The sequence below is a fragment of the Cariama cristata genome, unplaced genomic scaffold, assembly GCF_000690535.1.
Source record: "Cariama cristata isolate BGI_N322 unplaced genomic scaffold, ASM69053v1 scaffold1152, whole genome shotgun sequence".
In the NCBI taxonomy this organism is placed as follows: domain Eukaryota; kingdom Metazoa; phylum Chordata; class Aves; order Cariamiformes; family Cariamidae; genus Cariama; species Cariama cristata.
In genome coordinates, this window is record NW_009602990.1 from 24,340 (window position 1) to 43,232 (window position 18,893).

Consider the following 18,893-nt stretch of genomic DNA (forward strand, 5'->3'; position numbering starts at 1 on the left):
CTTTTCTTGTCAGCAGGGATGAGGGTGAAGCAGTTAAGATAAATGACTGGAACTCTGCCATCCAGGTGGACTGTCAGCATGTTAAAAAACAGATTGAAACTGGGAAGGAACTAAGTGAAAATTTATGCTCTGTTGGCTGCTTCTCATTAAGAAACATTTGCTTATGAATCTTACATTTTCAGTCTGGATTGCACTGAGTGATAAGAGTATGACATCATAGGCTTTTCTAAATTGGGAGAGTCATGTGAAAAAAACAACTTTACAAAAAACAAAGGTTTTAGTCTTTTTTTCACTCTTTGTTTTATTTTAAAAAATTAAATAGCCTTCTCACCAATTGTAGTTCTTACCTTTTTGGTAAGACCGAAGCCATTCCTTGAACACTGTGTACTGAGTCCCATTGACCTCAAAAGGACCATGTCTCTTATATGCTCCCTTCAATGGATTTTGGCATCTAAGGCTACATTTTTAAAGAGATTTGTGGCTTTCAGAGACTTTGGAATTCCCATCTGAATAGACCATAAGTATGTGCTTACAAGAAAGGGCTGCTCACTGGCCTTATAAAAATCAAGCCTTCAGCTAGTTCTATAGATTTTTATCTATAGAAAGCAAACCCACAAAATAAACTCATTTTGAAAACATAAACCTCTGAGTATATTTTCTTTTGGGGACAAGGAAACCATTATTTACTTCTTTACTGGTATATTCACATGAAGTCATTTTCAATACATACCAAAAGCATTTGATGTTTCTGTAACTGAAAAACTGGAAGTGAAAATAATGAAGTTCATTTCCCCTGAGTAGATCTAGAAAATAGTTCATTGACCAGTGAAGTAAGGCGTTGGAGATATGGATTCTGTTTGCAGCTCTGTCATGACCTGGAGAGAGACCCTATAAAGGGATCCCTCTGCATGAGCCTCCCCACCTGTATGTGATCTAACTCTTCTCCGATCTGAAGAGGACCTTTAGATCGTGGTCTGGAAGCTAGGGATTCATATTGCTTTACAAAGAACTGACCTGTGCCACAGTTTGCCAGTTAGTAGCGTCATCTTCACTTGGATGGATTCCTTGATTCCACCTCCTTTGAACAACATAGATCACGGGCTCAATGGAAATATTGAATTTTGAAGACCACTTCACCTCCAGGTCTCCAGACTGAAGTTCTATGAATTTTAATTCTTTTCGGGGTTTCAGTGGAACACCTGTAATAGGAACATGCAGACAAAAATATGTGAGTAATTTACAAGATGCGATTAAACCATATGTAGATGAAGCTGTATAAACAATAATTTAAAAAAAGAGGAGATTGTTGGTCAGACAGAACGAAAAAAGGTGGGAATAGATTGGCTAACGAGCATGGGAGTTTCAGAAGTGCTTACAGCTGACCTATCTCTGCTAACAGTAAAACTTGTTTTTAAAAATCTTCAAAATTATTTCTTTATTTCATTTAAAAACTAAAGGATCTGAAAGTCATAAGCTAAAACCGCTCTCACAGAAAACACTTTCCAAATACGCTTTGATAACCTGGAGAAAGATCCCCTTGATCTCAAGCCGAATCAGTTATATCTGTTCAGTTTTTCACCAAATTTGTCCTTAAACAAATCTAATGACAGAATTTCCACAGCATCCCATAGTAATCTGTTCCACTAGTTCTCTATCCTTACCATTAGAAAGCTTTCTCACTACCTTGTTTAGTCTCCACTGCATCTTAAACTCAATACTTGTCCATGATGTTCATGGATCATGGAGAACAGATTCTTTCTTTCATCTGCAGAGGAGCCTTTTATGTACTGGAAGACTGTTATCATGCCTCTGAATGTTTTTTTCTTCAGTCTAATAACCACAGTGCACTCCATTTTCCTTTTAAATCAGCGTTTCTAGGCCTCTGATCATTCTTGCAGTTGTCTCCGGAAACCCTCCCATTGGCCCACAGCCCTTCTTCAAAGACAAGCCTAAAACTGTACGCAGACTGTGTCTAAGCTCTTACCAGTGAAGACTAGAGAGGCGGGATTATTTCACACATTTTACATTAGTTCAATATACTTAAGAAAGCTGTTTGCCTTCTCCATAGCAGCATGCTCTCGTTGACTCCCGTGCAGCTGTATTGTATGACGTGTCACTCTCCACTCTTCCCTAAAGATCTAGGAAAGGTAATTCCAAGACACCTTGGAACAGATATGCTGTATCTAATCTATATTGCCCAACTGTTACATTTCAGAGACAAAGATGTCTTTCTAAAATTTTACAGTAATTTCCCATTACACAGTGACACTGAAGGACAGTTGTTTCTGTTGTTTCTACTCTTGGTAACATCACCTTTTTGAAAACATGTGCAGTAGCCTGAAGGAAAAAACAACTCTTCAAATTTGGCATCTTTTGATTAAATCAACAAATCAAATGTTAGATACGTTTCTCTAGACAGACTTTAGGAACTCATATATTTGAGCGTGCAGCATTTTGTCACTTCAGGATATGTCACAAATAAGATTTCTGTGCTGACATACAAACCTTCTTAGTAAGTTATCATATGCACTTTATTTATTTTGTTAATTCAGTGGGTGCCCACATCAGTCCAGCTGTATGTGTTGGTTTGATAAGTTACTTCCTACTCAGTCTGCCACAGATGACTGACTACCAGAATTTCCTTAGGTGAACAAACCGCTGTTATATTTCAAGAGGTCTTCTCCTAAATCTGATTATACAATTAGCTACAAGTAAATAAAAATGGATCTTGTAGCCCTTGAAGAAACCTAAAATCAACCTGAGGAAAATCCAGTACTTAAATCTGGTTATCAGAGAAGTTTAAACCCTGGATATCCTTCAACAGCCTGCAGTCTTAGTCCAATACAACTAACATCAGAGAACATGTCAGTTTGGATTTCCACATTTGAAAATCCTTTTTTAATTATGATGTACAATAATCCTACAATTTGCATGTTAAGAAAACTTCCATCTGCTTTGCATTAGGGCAGTTGGATTCCCTTGCTTGCAAGTATCTCAGCCTCTCCGGTCTTACGTAATTGCGTGCAGATGGAGCGCAGCAGCACAAACAACCCGAGTGCAGCACAAGTGCATCTTAAAATACTTTTGTAGAACCAGCACCATCAATTTAATATCCAGATGTGTAGATCCAATTAGTCTTCAATGTGCTTTTTATTATGTAAATGGTCAGCCCTTTCATCGTGCTGGAACAAATTAGTCCTCTGAAGTCTGCAGTACTTAACTGAAGAATTCAAATCACTGATTGCTGTATGTGTGCAATACCACAGTCCAGGAAAAATGTTTCTAGAGGTGTCTTTCAAACAGCACGTGCATCTCTGTGCCATGAAGAATAAATGCACACTGGTCCATCATAAGAATCTGTATCTTAAATGTGATTCCCCAGGAATTCAAAAGGTTTCCATGGAAGGGTTTCAGACAGTAAAGGGCATATTCATGGCATCAGTACCATTGTAAATGCAGTTGTTCAAAGACTCAGAGATACGCACTTTTAAAACTGTACATCGTTTTTTTAATACAAAACTATTTTTCTTTAAGCATGAAAAGAGCCTTTAAACTGTGGGTGACCATCTGGCTCCAGCTAACCTATTATGATATAGTCATACCATCATACCCTTTAAATGTCATAATCTTCACAATTTACCTTGCCAAGATCTGCAGTTTGGTTTGCTATATGGATTGCTCCCTTACAAGTTTCAGACAAAACTAGTTTGGCTGGTTTAGACAGCATGAACCCTAAATCTTTGTTGAAAGAGGTCCTGAGAAGTTCAGACGAGTAGGTGTATCATCACACCTGAGAGATCACTAACTTCTGAACAGGAAAAAGGTGATGGGTAATTTTTTCAGCTGTTACCAGCTGTGTGTAGAAAAAAATACATGTCCTTGTCCTTACTTGGGGATGCATACATGTACGTTAGACAAAGTGAACCTGATCACACATTTTCCATGCCTTTCTGTTCCTTCTTTTTTCTTCTGCATTTTTAAACTGTTTTATTTCTAAGCAGAGATATTGCCCTCATTTCTATCTCTAAAGTATCAAATCTACTTTAGGCACTTACTGTTATTTATAACATCATTATGTCCATATAAAAAAAAAAAATAGGTAGGCCACGGAGAAAAGACACTTTCTGAAGTCCTTCACTAGTTGAGATGACGTAAAGGAGGTGGATGAGGCAGATGACAGAAGAGTAGGAGAGAACATTTCATATATCCAGTAAAGGGAAATAAAAATGTGAAAACTACGTGAGTGATCAGTAATACTTCCAATAGAGGTGAAAAAATACAATGATAAGGGACAGTTTGAAGATTATAGTGAATGCAAGCCAATAAACAATTAGGATGACTTTGGTGGCAAAAATGGCACACTAATATTCTTTTAGGATTGGGCTTTAGCATTCAGTACTACAGGGCAAATGCAGTTTGTAAATCCAGCAAATCAGGTGGGTATTTTATATCTGCTGTTGTAACTAATCTCCAGAGCTTGATCAACAGTGAAACTATAGGAACCTCTGTAGACTCTTAGATTCAATCTGAGTTCATTTTCTAGCTGTGAGTGCTGTCAAAATGATAAGAATAAGTACTGAACTTATTCAGTAGATCTTAGTCACGCTTGCAGAGTTTGCTCTTCCTTAGTGACAGGAAGGTCATTTACCCCTGGAGGAAATGAATAGCAAGCCTGCTCCGCTTCTATTTGTCCTTTGCTGCAGAAAGACAGGTTGAAGAGGCTAATTAGCTGAATTCATCAGCTAAGAAGGCAGTACGGTATTGGGCTTGCCCTTCCTCTGCAAGACATATATGCTTTTACAAGCAAGCACCTCCTGCAGACAGATGATAAGATGTTAGAGAAGGTTAGTTCTGTTCCTGTATAATTAGGGTGAAGAGTAACAGACTTTCCACTGTGCAGTTATACTATGTATTGTATCCTGTCATATCCTCTGTCCTCTCCAAAAGCATGTCATCTTGTTTCATTTGTTTGTTTGTTTGTTTGTTTTGGTTTTGCCTTTTCCAGCTTTGTAGTTGTGTTATGGAGCCTGATCATGTGAATCATTACATATACAATACAAATGCCAGTTTATCACTCTGGTCATTTGTCTCAAGAAGACGAAAGGAATAACTAAGTGATCAATTTTAATAATTCATTTTGAAAGGTGCTGTGTATAAGAATGTATTAATTCCTGATAGTTTTAAAGGGGATGCTCTGAAGGATCTTGGAAGCAAGAGAATTTCCCTTTTGCACTGGAAATCTGGATCACAGTATTGCCTGCTGTTCAAAATACTTTGAGTACTGTCTTCAGCAGTTTCATGCTTACTCAACCTCTATGACTTCTAGACCAAATTTACTCCATTTATTTAAGTAAATAAGACAGTTCTTTCTGATGGCCCATCCTGTACACTCAAAGACAGAATTCAAAAGTCAAAGTACATTATTTCTGACATATATTCTCCTCACAAGGAACATTCAAAAAGATGCATCAACATTTCAGTTAAAGCAATGAACTTAAAAATAAAATCACCATCTTCTTCACATATTTTATCATTTATCCATCCACAGATGGATCACAGTATTGCCTGCTGTTCAAAATACTTTGAGTACTGTCTTCAGCAGTTTTTTCCATCCACAGATGGAAAAAAAGTCTGGATTCAGGCCTAAGCCTGGAGCTTAGTTCAGAGTTCTGGTGATTAGGCTCTCCACAGAGAGCCCATGCTATCAGAAAAATAACTGATTAATATTTTTTTTTTTATCACTGAAGTATGACTGTTTTCTAACAAAACATTCCAACTGTGTGGCACAAGAAAATGCCTTTTATAAATGCTTATTGTTCTGCAGTAAGAGCACATTTTCAGAATATTTCCACGTATAAAGCTTTTTTTGATTACAACAAATTAAATTCTGGAGTTCATCTAAGCAAATAATTTCTTAGTCTATGTGTTCTTGCCAAAGGACGTTAAGGAAAACTTTTTTTCACAGAATCTCAGGACTTCAATGAATTAAAAAGTTTTAATAAGATTGCTTTAGATTTAAATAATGACTTAATATATATATGTGGATATTATAGTTTTTCATTATTTTGTTCTTATGTCACTAAGAACACCAATGCCCAATATACTGCATTGATTTGCTCTTTCAGTAGATCATCTCACACTTCCTATTTGGTAGTCCTACCTGCTTGGCTTATAAACATAAATGTTATTTGTGATTAATAGGACTTCAATTATTTATCGTTAGATATTTTCCTGCTGCATTCTCTCTCATCTGCATCAAATTAAGTGAGATTTCACCTAAATTGGCAAGTTTGTTCTGCTTAAGATGATTCATAATAGCCACATGTTTACATTCCACAGATTTCCAGACAGGGGTTTCACAGGGGGAAAAAAATTCAGAAACTTGAGCAACATTTTTCTCTGGCTTTCTACCCTTTCAGTGTCCAGCCACATTTCTATAGGCGCCTCTCCTTTTTCTTCCCATCCATACAAACTCCTTTGAAACAGAAGTCCTGGTTTTCTAGGAGACTTTATTATGGCCTGAAGTTATTAGCCCAGTGTGAGTACATATTAATAATCCCTACCTTTGTACAGATTTTTTGGAACTTGGCACGTATGACCACATCCATTGGAACAGCATTTCTTCACTCCAGAACATTCACTATCAGCTTCACAGCTTTCAACACAGGCAGCTGCAAAACCACTGGCCTTCTCAGGTGCTGGGCAGTCCCCTTGCTTCACAGACAGGATGTACTTAAGGAATTCACAGCTAGTTAGGCATTCGTAATTCTTCTTGGGGAAAAGAGGCTAAAGGGAAAACAAAAGAATTGTATAAAGTTTTCAACAGGAACAACAAGAAAAAAAAAAAAAGTTGTATGTTTTCCAAGACCTCCTAAAGGAAAATTCAGATTTTCAGCTTTTGCAAGACCATCCCCGAAGATTTATATATTCAAGTCACTTCCAGAAAAGCATTCCAAGTACAGAATGTTGAATTCCCTCAAGTAAGACCACCATCTTTAATGGAGTAAAGTTGTTTATATTTGCCAGCTTTCCCTTGTTTTCCTCACATTGGCTCGCTACAAGATTGCTCAATGACAGACTAAAAACATTCCCAAAACAAAGGGGAAGCAATGGTCAGACAGTCTTTTTTTTTTGGACTACCCCACATTCCTCCCTTTGTACTTCATAACACTTTACCCACAATATCTGATGTAATGCCACTCTAGATAAATAAGTGAAATCTTGTTTCATTATACTGTTTAAACTGAGTTGGCTAAGAGAAGATTCTGCAGCATCTTTATGTTCTTGCCAGCATATTACTAATTGTATAACTCTTCATGGAAATGGAATTAAATTTCTGATAAAATGATCAGCACAAAATACAGATTAAAATAAGCCTTAAATATATTGAACAAAGTTCAAAGTAAATGCTACTTCTTTGAGAAATGAAGTCCTAGATATATGACAAGTTGCTTCAAGACGTAGACATTTTATAGCATGTGTACTACTCGGAGGTTTGCAAGGTTCACTTAAAACTGTATTAAAAATAGCATCTAGCACCCTGGGGAGAACGTTGTATGTGACACGGGGATTTCATCTCCTCTTTTGTCTGGTGCTTTATTTAGTTTGGTGCAAAAACAGCTGAAGTGATTCCCTCAAAGTGATTGGTGGAACTGTAGACGGGCAACCATGTAACTGGGGTTATCTACAGACTGCCTTCCTATCTCAGAGCAACTATAAACCTTCTGCTCTGACAGATCTGATTTACAGATTACTAAACCTACACAGGAACTGTAATCCACTCTCCATCCAACTATACACGTAACTTCTGCAACTTCCTTCCATATTCAAATGTTATACTTGCTTGTTTTTACTGTTCTTATATTTCTGGCAAAATGAGAAAGACTTCACTATTATGGAGGTCCGGGTGTTTCACAGACTATGTGTTAGTTTATTCTCCAAAGTCACTGTGCTCCAAGAATGGGCCACTATGTTACCTCTCCTATCTTGTCCTACAGAACAGTCCAGAAATTTTGAATCAGGCTTTTAAGGATGAATTTGGGTTTACGGCTTAACCAGCCTAGAGGCTGCCAAAATGAGCAGTCCTTATGTCTCCTACTGCCCCCAGTGATCCTTGGACACGCACCTGATGCCATGGTTAGCCAGTTAAGAAGCTAAACCAGCAGGAAACTGAATTTATGGAAAAAATGGGAGTCGGGCAAACTGTCTTCTTTTCTTCTTCACACATAAGGTTCCTTTAACATTAGTACACTCATTCGGTGGATAAGAAGTAACATACCAAGCAGGAACGTTGAGAAACACAAAGCTAAATTGTTTCTTCCAGATTTTTTACAAAAGACAAAAAGATTGAAAACACTCTCAAAGGAAAACAGTCTCGTTTAATTCAATCAAAAAATGTCTATGGAGCATACATGAGTCTGAGAGAAAGGAAAGTGGTCCCATGCTTTTGTGCGTGTGAAGCTAATTTCAAATCCTAAAACATCACAAATTTGCAGCTACTTAATTAAAAACTTTATAGCTCCCTGAGGCATAATACATCCTCAAGGCTTCTCGTCCTCACCCTATTTCACAGCTCATTTTTCAGTTAGCTGCTAAATGTGCTGCTCTTCATTACGGGCCTTTGAAGTTCTAAATTTAGCTTCAACCACAGAACACTAATCAAAGAGGGATGCTCACTGTTTTGAACTACAATAGAACAGTGTTCTACAAATGTTTTCCTTTTAAACCAATTTTATACGTATTTTCACCCATATCTGCAAACATACAGCCTGAGTGAGAGGTGATATACGAGAATGACATAAATTAGATCCACTAAAATCGCTTTATTACACTACTCTAGAGTTTTGTATGTGAGGAAGCAGCAATTAATCTAGGTTAAAGAATTCTTACAAGGAATGGCTTCATGAGAAATTTGTACTTTGTCTTCTAATGTAACCACAAAAATCAGTAACCCAGTAATCCCTATTTACACATACTTGGATCAAACTTTTTTTTTAGTTGAAATTACAGCTTTTCCTAATCATCTTCATGATGGTTAAAAACATTTAAACATAAGACATACTCTTGTACTAGAAAAAGAGTGCCCACAATGATGAGGGAGGAGTTAAAACAGCATATCAGTGAGAGAAATATAGCAATTAGGGTCACTTCTATTTTTTTATAGGAAAAGCTGAAAATCTTCATAAACATAGACTTCATAGACTTGAATGAAGTTGTATCTTTATATTGATTTAGTTATAATAAAGCAACTTTCTACTGAGACGATATTTCTATTTTGTACTAAAAAACAGTTAAGAATGTAACAGCGGACTTCCACCAAGATAGCAGAGCCATGTTTTATATCCAATAAAATCACCTCCTTTTTGTACTAGTTTAACTGATCGAGGTTTGCTTATTCACAAGATTATTCTGAAACATGATTCAGAAACAGTTTTCCAAAGGCTTGTTCCTGAATAATTGTGTATTTTGATAACAGTGTTCTGAACTAGGAGTCCACAAACCAGTTACTCCTGGAGAGATATTCTTTTAGAAATCAGATTGACTTTTACATACAGGAAAGCCATCTTTTCTAGCCGCCCTGCACAAGGATTTTCAGACAATGACACCTTATCTTTTAAACAAAGATACTCTTTCTTAGACGTGGCCAGAAAAGACAGAAGGGCATGTGATAGAAATAGCATCTTACAGGAGGGATTTAATAGAACTTTCTGAAAGAAGCTATGTAAGTGTGGCTGGATCAAGTCTTAAAACTCCAAGTTGAGATAAATCATTTGGTCTCAAAAAATCCCCCTTTTTCTAAACTTAATATGGCTGAATTGTTATATGTGTATCCCTTCAAATGAAGGCAAATGCTGTACAAATCCCATGTTTGTTAGCTGTCTCCTTGAAGCTAATAATTTAAATGAAAGAGACAGCTAGAACAAAGTAAGAAAGAGTGCCCTTGGGCTGACGTACCTCACAGAAGTTTTGGCAATGGTTTTTCTTCAGGTCCCAGGACTCTTTGCAGGGCTCCAGGCACTAGGAAGAATCAGGAGGCAGAGAAATGTCAGGAAGAGAAAGAAACAACCAACCACAAATGACCCCATTTCTTCTCCAGTTGTTTGTTTGGCCCATAGGAAGTTAATACTAGGCTTTAAAAATCCAAGTCTCCTGAGGATAAGATTGTGTCATTGAGTCACGGTGTCAGAGCAAGGTCATGCCAAGCCATGGTTATATTACAAGAAATACTTCCAGTATTTTTTACTGTACAAGGCAATTGCCTCACTTGTTCATACGCCTTCCTATTTTCTGCCTTATTGAATCTAGGTCCTAGTATCATTTAACACTGTGTCACCGGATCACAGAGACAATGTCAAAAGCACTACTCTAAACTACAGAAAGTTAAATCTTCTCCTCTCTAACCAGCCAAAAGATTAGACAGGCACATTGCCTTCTCAAGTGAGAAACTATTTCATCAAGCTATGGAGTAAACTCAGTAGAGGTTTAACCGCTATTCCTGTATAAATAGACAATATTCACTGGTCTGTTAGCAAAACCACTTTATTTCAAGTACCAAATTATCATTTCTTCACCTTCAACCTCTACTGTAATTGTTATACAGAGAGTTGAGATTCACACTCTGCAAACCAGAGTCAAGCTTCGCAGCACAGCATAAAATAAAATCACACTATTAAGAGCATTTACTGCAGCTGAAACATAAATTCAGACTCACATCCAGAAACCTTTTCTCTTCCTTTCTTAGACATATGATCTTGGAAGATACTGGCATTGTTGGAGTTAATAACACCTACTCCTTCTGGTAATAGTGGAAAAATACTTATTGCACCAAAAAGAAAGGCCTGTGAGATGCAATTTAGTATTCATATACTTTGTTTCCCTTATACATAGTATTAGATTGGATCCATACACATTTCTGCTATTTAAAACCAAGCATGAATACTATAGGCTGTACCATTAATGTACTAAAAAAAAGTGGTTTAAAAGTTAAGCATTTTTCTTACTAGCAACAAAGCCTGAAAAATATAATAAAATCATTAGTCACAGAGGTTACATATTTCAGGAATGAAAAATACCACTCAAACATTTTCTCTCTATCTATTTTGATATTTTAGACTCAATTTCTAGCTCTTCAAAATTCACAATGTGCTGTATACAGAATAATTAGAAGTATGCATTATAAAATGTCACTGAGGTCAGTAAGCTCAATTAATTCCAGAGTGTTCTTCCTCCTGTGGTGTAGTTACCGCACATTTGAGCCCAAATCCACTGTCATGCCAATTTTACAATTCTCCTAACTGTCTGACAGTTTTAGTCCCAAATTACAGAGCTATCAACGGTGTAAATGCAAAATGGGCAACATTTTGACCACGCTGGGACTTTGTCAGTGATTCCCCAAGGCTATCGGGATTTCCATACCCTTGCCTTCTCTGAATCTTGCTGCACAGCCACACAGAGTGTAACTAAAGCACCGTATATAGAGTCTTGAGAGGACAACTAGGACCAAGTTTATGCTGACTGGATCACCTTCCTTGCAGGCTCTAGAGCAAAACAGTTGGTAATCCTGGCAGGAAACACCAAGATGCTGTATGCTGCAGAAGGTTTGTTCACAGAGTTTATACCAGGATGTCTTTACCTGCGTGTAAGTAGGCTTCAGCAGTCGATACCTTGTCTGGCTGCTGCTCTGTCTCAGTAACCACTCAGGACAGCCCAGGCTACTCTTGATACCTTGTCTGGCTGCTGCTCTGTCGCAGTAACCACTCAGGACAGCCCAGGCTACTTTCAGTTGAGCCCCAGTATCTCCTGCCATCAGGGTGGGCAGAGACGATGGGCATCTCAACTCAGACGCTTCCAAGGAAAGATGGACAAAATGAACCACAGCTGAGCAGTATCCTGCAATCTGACTGCTCTCAGAATACTCCAAGGAAAACAGATGACGTAGCAAGCCATAAAGCCTCCATCATAAGCTTTATAGGCTGTGACTAGAGTACATGCTCTTACCTACACATAAACCAAAAACTCTTCCTATTCCTGCTATATGAGGAGTCCTCAGAACACTGGGCTTCACCTAGCATCATGGGCTGCTGCAGAAGCTGATGGCCTAGCTTTAGTGGAGCTGTACCATTCTGTAGGTTGGAGAAAAACTGCTAACAGACGGAAACGTTGCCAGTAACTTTGCACTAGACAAGTTTGGGACTATCTTTCTAAAAAGGTAGCTATTAACCTTGCAATAACAAAGATGAGAGCACCTCGCACACACTGAGGTCTGTGCATCTATCCTCTTAGCTACTCTGTTACGAGGTTCCTCTGAAGTGGGATGCTGGAAAAGCTGGAAGCTTGGATCCAGGTCTCACCTTTGAGTCCTTGACTTAAACTGTAAATCAGCTGAGACCTTGAGATCCTCCCCACTGTCTGGTTAGCTTTACACTCTGAATGGCAATAATCTCAGGTAGAGAGATATCTTTTTACCCCATGAAGTCTCTCCTGATGTTTTTTATATGGAGAGGGGAATGTGTTCCAGATCCAATGTGTTATATACATGCTATCTCTGAAGAAGGGCTATTGCGTACATAAATTTGTCTTTTTCCAGACATCTCAGCTTTCCAATAAACTCTCTGTCCTCATAAACTTTAGCCTGCCCGGTTCTGTTAAACCTTCTTATCCCATTTACATGTGTCACTCTGAGCTGTATCTTTTATCTGCGAAGGGTTGCGTGTTTTTTCTCATCTTTGGCGTGCTTTGCTATGAATGTGCATCAGGATGAGTCTACTGAAGGACATACATTTTGCAGTGCTCTGCACAGTACTGCAGCAAAATATTTGCCCCTCCACTATGGATTTCCCCCACTTTTAGTCCATCTAGCCAAGGCAAGCACCAAGTTGAAAATTCTCTCAAGAAAAAGTAGAATCAGGCCTTACATTGACAGCAGCTGAAGGTTTTTCTGACAGGTATCGTTCCACGCATAATAAAAATTAAAATCAAGAAAATGTGAGACAGAACTAGTGGTAATAACATCTGTTTTCTTAATTCCAAGTCTTCAGAGAATACAAAAAAAGGCATACATCTTAAAATTTAAAATTTGGATAATACTTTTTTAATAATTTCAATGCAACTCAGCAAAGGCCTGACCCAAAGCTCCCCCAGACCAACAGGAGTTATTTCACTGGTGTTTAGCTTAGCCTTGATGTCTGAAAGGAAATCATACAGCATTTCTCACCAATAAGAAGAGTTTCAAGGAAATACCTAAAACACCTATAAGAAAACTATTCCCATTCAGCAGGTAAACACATCCAGGTTTTCCGGATTAGTGTAAATGTGTGTGCCTGTTAAAAGGATACTGAAATCCTCTATCCAGGATAAGGAGGAACCTAGGGCCAAACAGCAGCTGACAGCCGGTTTTGGCTCTACTTTATGTAATAAAAAAGACCTTGCAGACATTGCCACCCGCCCTCAGAAGCAAGCCTAGGTATGTAGATGGCAGACCACCAGCAGGCGGGAGGGCAGCGGTGCGGGGAGCGTCCCGGCAGTCGGTCCGGCAGGCGTCACCGGTCCCTTGGAGCCACCGTTGACTGCTGCCCCAGCACCACCGTAAAGCCTGCTTTACCGCTGGGGCGGGAAGGGATATGAAACACAGCACTGAACCAGCCATTACAGGCCGGTGGCACTCTTCAGAAGATGGCGGGTGTTAATCCATCCCTCCTAGAGAACCTGTTTTATCATCTCCAGTGGTTAAATCTGGAAGTTGTAGGCTTGCTGTCTTCACCCAGACTGCTGCAGGGTTGTTACTCAGTACTAAACAGTTCATCAAAAGCCAAAAGGAGTGCTAATAGAAAGCACTTCGGCATTTGTTAGCCTTCAAAATTTGTGTGTGTGGGCACATGCGTGCACACACGTAGGTACAAATATATATATCAGATACTACTATACATCTGTTAATATTCAGATTGTATAAAATTAGGAACAAGAGCAAAGTACTGCTTCATTCAATGAAAAAGGATTGCTATTGATTTAAAAAAATTTAATTTATATTTTTTCATTTCCTTTTTTTAAAATTTGCAGTTAAGGGCCCTGTTAGAGTAATCTTTTTGGTTCTAATTTTTAAACTATAGATAAAGCAACTATGAGTTTAGCACACAATACATGCCATTAAAATTAGTTAGTAAAGGGATTTTCAAAATTTTTGCTTAGGAAATATTGCCTTTGATCTGAATGGTAAAGTTACACCAACACAGCAATTTTGAAAGGCTAATGAATTGCAAATCATCATTTAAGTATTGAAATAAATATTTATTCAAATACTGTATATTTATTCAAATATTATATTTAAATTAAATAGCTGAATATGACATATTACAAGTATTTAAACAGTAAACAATTATTTATTTCAGAGTAGTAGAGTCTACCTACACTATTTTTGTCTAATCAGGCTTCTTCCTTTACCAAAGTGGAACCAAGTCATAGGCGGACTGTTGTAAAAAGAATGGAATCAAAGTGTTATAGCTGGAATATAGTTATTCTTTCATGATCATTCACCATTCCAGTTTCTCACAACAGCAAGGTCAGAAATTAATGATTTATGTTTACAATATATATTTCAGTGTTTCGGTGTCCTAAGGTACTTAATTAAATGGAATTCGATAGTTTAAAAAAAAAGGAAAAAAAACACCTTTCAGTGTACAGTCTCCTAAGAACCTGCCATGACATGAAGACAAGTACCTGAAAAATGCATGTACTCACTATCAGGCACTGAGCAGAGAACATCCTTGGGGTCAGGAATTTAACCAAAGTCAATGGAGAATATAGTGTTCATCACTCTTAGAGAGAATCATTTTGAGATGGGTACGCTTAAATATACGACTGTGTCCAAAGGAACCGTGAGAAAAGTGATTTTCAATCTGTAAATCGTAGCACAGTGGCAGTAAACACAATGCAAAACAAACAGGCAGCAAGACAGAAATAACGGGTTTTGAGATTTTTTTTATCTACATCCGCTGTTTATCAATAGCAACAGAAATTGTTACTTTGTGTGTCTCAAAAATTGGACTGTGAGTTGTCTGAAGAATACAATTGTTTGGTTTCAGAACAGTAAATGAACATTCAAATATTTACCCAGTCCAAATCAATTATTAGCATGCTAGCTTGGTAGAACAATAGGTATAGAATATTAGGTATTATTACATCAAAGAACATACTATCTTTTGGGCAGTTTGAACAACTACTTTCCTTCTTTACTATACAAGTCATGAGATACAGAATGTGTTTACTGAAACTATTTCTCATGATAAAACTGAGGAGATGCATCAGGAAGAGTTATAATTTAAAACATTTCAGCACTTCAATTAAAAAAAAAACCCTCTCATTAGTTCTGGATTATATTTTTCCAAAAGATCCATATACACAAAAAACAATTCTCCAACATTCTATTCCCAGAAGATACATCTCATTTATTAATGCCAAAAAGAAATATCAATATTTACATTACTGTTTGAATCAAAGACCAAATTAGATTCTCCAGCTTGATGCATGAGTCTGATTTGGTACTTCTGCACTTAGGAGGACATAGTGCAATACTAAAAACTATACTTATAAGGAATAACTTAGCAGAATAAGAGAATATTAATTATGCACAAAAGTAGGTAAGAATCACAACTCTAACAATTTGCAATAAAACATATGAAATGCATACTGAGATGAGAACAATGAATCCATCTGAAGGACTTTGACTTCCCACTTCAGGAATGTACATAATTTTTGTCAAATCATTTTAGAAAAGTCTATTTATACATTTGTCTCTCAACTTCCTGCGGTAATGCATGTCCTCATAAATTTTAAGATGGGTATTTTCCTTCTATAGATTCAAGGCAGCTTACCTTGAATTCTACATATTAAAATGAAAGAAGTGTTTAGTTATGAAATTGAAGTTAGACACACTCTTTGAAAGATCCCTGTTCTATTGGTTTTAATCTCCAGTTTAAATCTTTGACCAGCACTAAGGTATGGGCTGTCTACCCACCCAGAACACACAGGTGTGACTGTTTCATAATGTATGTTACAAAATGAAAAGCTCAGGTAAACAGAACTATATGCAGTGAGAATTTCAGGCACTTAGACTGAGGAATCCTACAGAGGCAAGTAAATGAATCCACAATGGTGATGCAAAAAAACCTTTTCTCATTTCCATGCTGGACCATTCTCGATGCTCTAAAAAACCCATGCTCATTAGTTTGATTGATTCGGAGGCTTCATGTGAGTCACTCACGTGAATCCATGTGCGTGGTTCACGCTATCAGGGTACTGCACTCAAGCTTGTGGGCACCTTTGCTAGTGACCAAGTGCCTAAGGTGAGGCACTGCAGCACTTCAGGTATGAGCAAGTTCAGGAGCTCGTACACGCTATCAGGTCAGGCACCCACTGTACACATCTATCTTGTTTAACACAACCCATTAGAGGCAGAGATGCACTAATGAATCAGTCAGTTCCTCACGCCAAAAAAATCCACGAGCCTAGAGAGGAGTGCTCAACTGCAGAACCAGTAGCTCTCACACTGTAGGTTAAGACACACTGCTCAAGAAGCCTCTGAGCATTTTGTGAGATCCATTTTAAGCCGAATCAGTCTCTTGCTTCTCCGCCTTTTTTGCCTCTCTTTCCCCATTGGCAGACAACCATCAAAGCACTGGTCATCAACTTTCTCGAAACTCAGTGCGACATTTTAGCTCCCAAAATTTAGTTACATTTAATGTAGAGTGGGAGAAGTTCAAGTATCTTTAAAACTTCGAAAGTCTAATAGGAACAACTGCGGAACACAGTTTTTTATGTAGAATAGTAGTTTCATGTGGCTACCTGGAGTTACTCTTCTGTTCGTGTTAGAGAGACTCATGAGAATTACACTAGTAATATATTCCCCTCGTAACTGAATAAATAAATGGGTTAAATGACAGAGAAAGGTTCCCTGTCTGTGTTGCCTGTTTTCTCTCCTGTAGGTCAGTGAGCATCATGATTTGGTGAAAAGGAGTGATTTTTTATTTGAGGATCAAGTCTTAATTAAATTAGTTACAGTTGGGGTTATTCTGCAGCACTATCATGTACACTGGGAACCCAGCTGATACTGTCTGAAAGTATTGCTAATTGTAGAGCTGGTTTTGAATGAAAGCCAGATCTTAGATTTTAAATGGTCACTAAAGACTGTGCTACTTGGTTAGAGTGATCTGGATCTTTATAATCCGTTTAAGGAGCACTTCTCGGTCTTTCTCGAAATGTATTTTTGTTATTCTATACTAATGACGTCCTGATGTGTCATGTGATGGGGTAGATGACAAGGAAGAGGTTACTAATGTGGAATTTGTTATCACCTGCAAGTACTAATTTATTCTAATTAATAAAAGTATATACATACAAAGAAAAAGAAAAATCCTTCATTTGTAATAAACATTCAGACAGTGCATCCTTATGTTTTAGGACAGATGACCGCTTTGTAATTTTCAGAAATCAACTGCTCAGAAAAGAAATAACAACAAAATACCCGACCTGGAGCTGGCACTGAAACTAAGGGAAGGGTGTCTCCATTGGAGGTGTAGGTACAGCTGCCTTAACTATCCTGAGTCCTCTTCAGCTGTAAGGTAAAACAGTATAGCACAGACCTCCAGGGTCCGACAGGAGCAAGTAGGGACAGGGAACAGCAACCACAGCAATCACATTATACTATATCACATCACATCACACGAGAGTGTACCTGCGGTGGTTGGGATTAATTAAAAACCCTAACAGACTTTTCTGGTTAATTCACACGTGACCTCATCCAGAGCAATTTGGCATTAAAGTCCTAAGGGTTAAGTTATGAGAATACAGCATGAGTTCTAACATCAGAAAGCAAGAGACAATATAAGTTATCCGGCAGTGGCCTTAGTCAACATATTTCCTGGCAGGATTTGGTGTATTCCATATGAAAAGACTAGCAAAAGCTGCATAACAGAGATCCAAAACATACCATTACATACGGAACTGAGATTTATTTTTAATAATTCTTCTCTAAGTAGGATGATGTATAGTATATAACCTGCAGGTGAAACATGGAAGTTAAGACACATCACTTGCTTTAGATAATTTTCAAGGAATTAGATTTTTTTCTATTTTTCTCACTATTTTTATATTTTAAGAAAAAGATGGTAAATTACATCTTCCAAATATATGCTAAATATAAACCTACAAAGTGAGATGTTTCCTATCTGGCACCTTGAACTGAAGTCTTGAAAGAAGAACAACCCTTATTCACCTCAAAATGGTGTTAATACTGAAATACTTTTTCAAACTACATTTCAAACCCAGCATTAAATATTTTATTTCTGCTTTCACATCCAAGCAGTGTGCTCTCAATAAATGTCAATTGTTTCTGCAGATGAGACCGCCAGTGTCTCAGACCACTAAAACCTTCACTTCACCAAACCACACAGAACATAGCTACAGTATCTTCCAATTACAAATTCTGAAGGGCAGAGAAAAAATAAAGTATTATTATTCAAAATAGTATCCAGATAAGTAAGAGAAGGACAGAATGCTGACATATTTCTTTGAAGCTCTGTTTTGCTACTTGAGCAGAGAGGTGGATAAACCCTTGATTTCAGCTGTTTATTCAGCTTCTTACAAGGCTTAGACATAGTTACTGAAGCAAACTCCAGCAGTTTCAGGTGCAGCTGCCTTCTATCCGTTACCAGCACTTTGGAGAGTGGGCTGGTCATTCGAACGGTTTTTTCAGAGGAGAATGGAACATTTCTGAGAACCTTTACTGGCTGCAAAGTCGAGCAGCATAGTTTAAACTGCTACAGCAAACAGCTGTATTCAATGTGTATTTATTTTACTTGGGTGTGGATGGGCTAAAAGCACACACATGAACAGGTATACTG

The 18,893-nt window shown here is 37.7% G+C and overlaps 1 protein-coding gene across 1 annotated transcript in view; it reads right to left on the reverse strand.

Annotated features, from left to right (window-relative positions):
* The window catches only part of LOC104157572 (anosmin-1-like), a gene marked incomplete at its 3' end in the record, with an annotated part of 31,371 nt that extends 19,565 nt beyond the window's left edge, over positions 1-11,806 (reverse strand). Inside the window, exons 1-4 of the mRNA XM_009694965.1 lie at positions 11,633-11,806; positions 9,955-10,017; positions 6,564-6,786; positions 1,015-1,199 (exon numbers count right to left, since the gene is read on the reverse strand). Coding sequence (XP_009693267.1) covers positions 1,015-1,199; positions 6,564-6,786; positions 9,955-10,017; positions 11,633-11,806 — 645 coding nt within the window. The remainder of the gene's footprint in view (positions 1-1,014; positions 1,200-6,563; positions 6,787-9,954; positions 10,018-11,632) is intronic.
* Between the last annotated feature and the right edge of the window lie 7,087 nt (positions 11,807-18,893).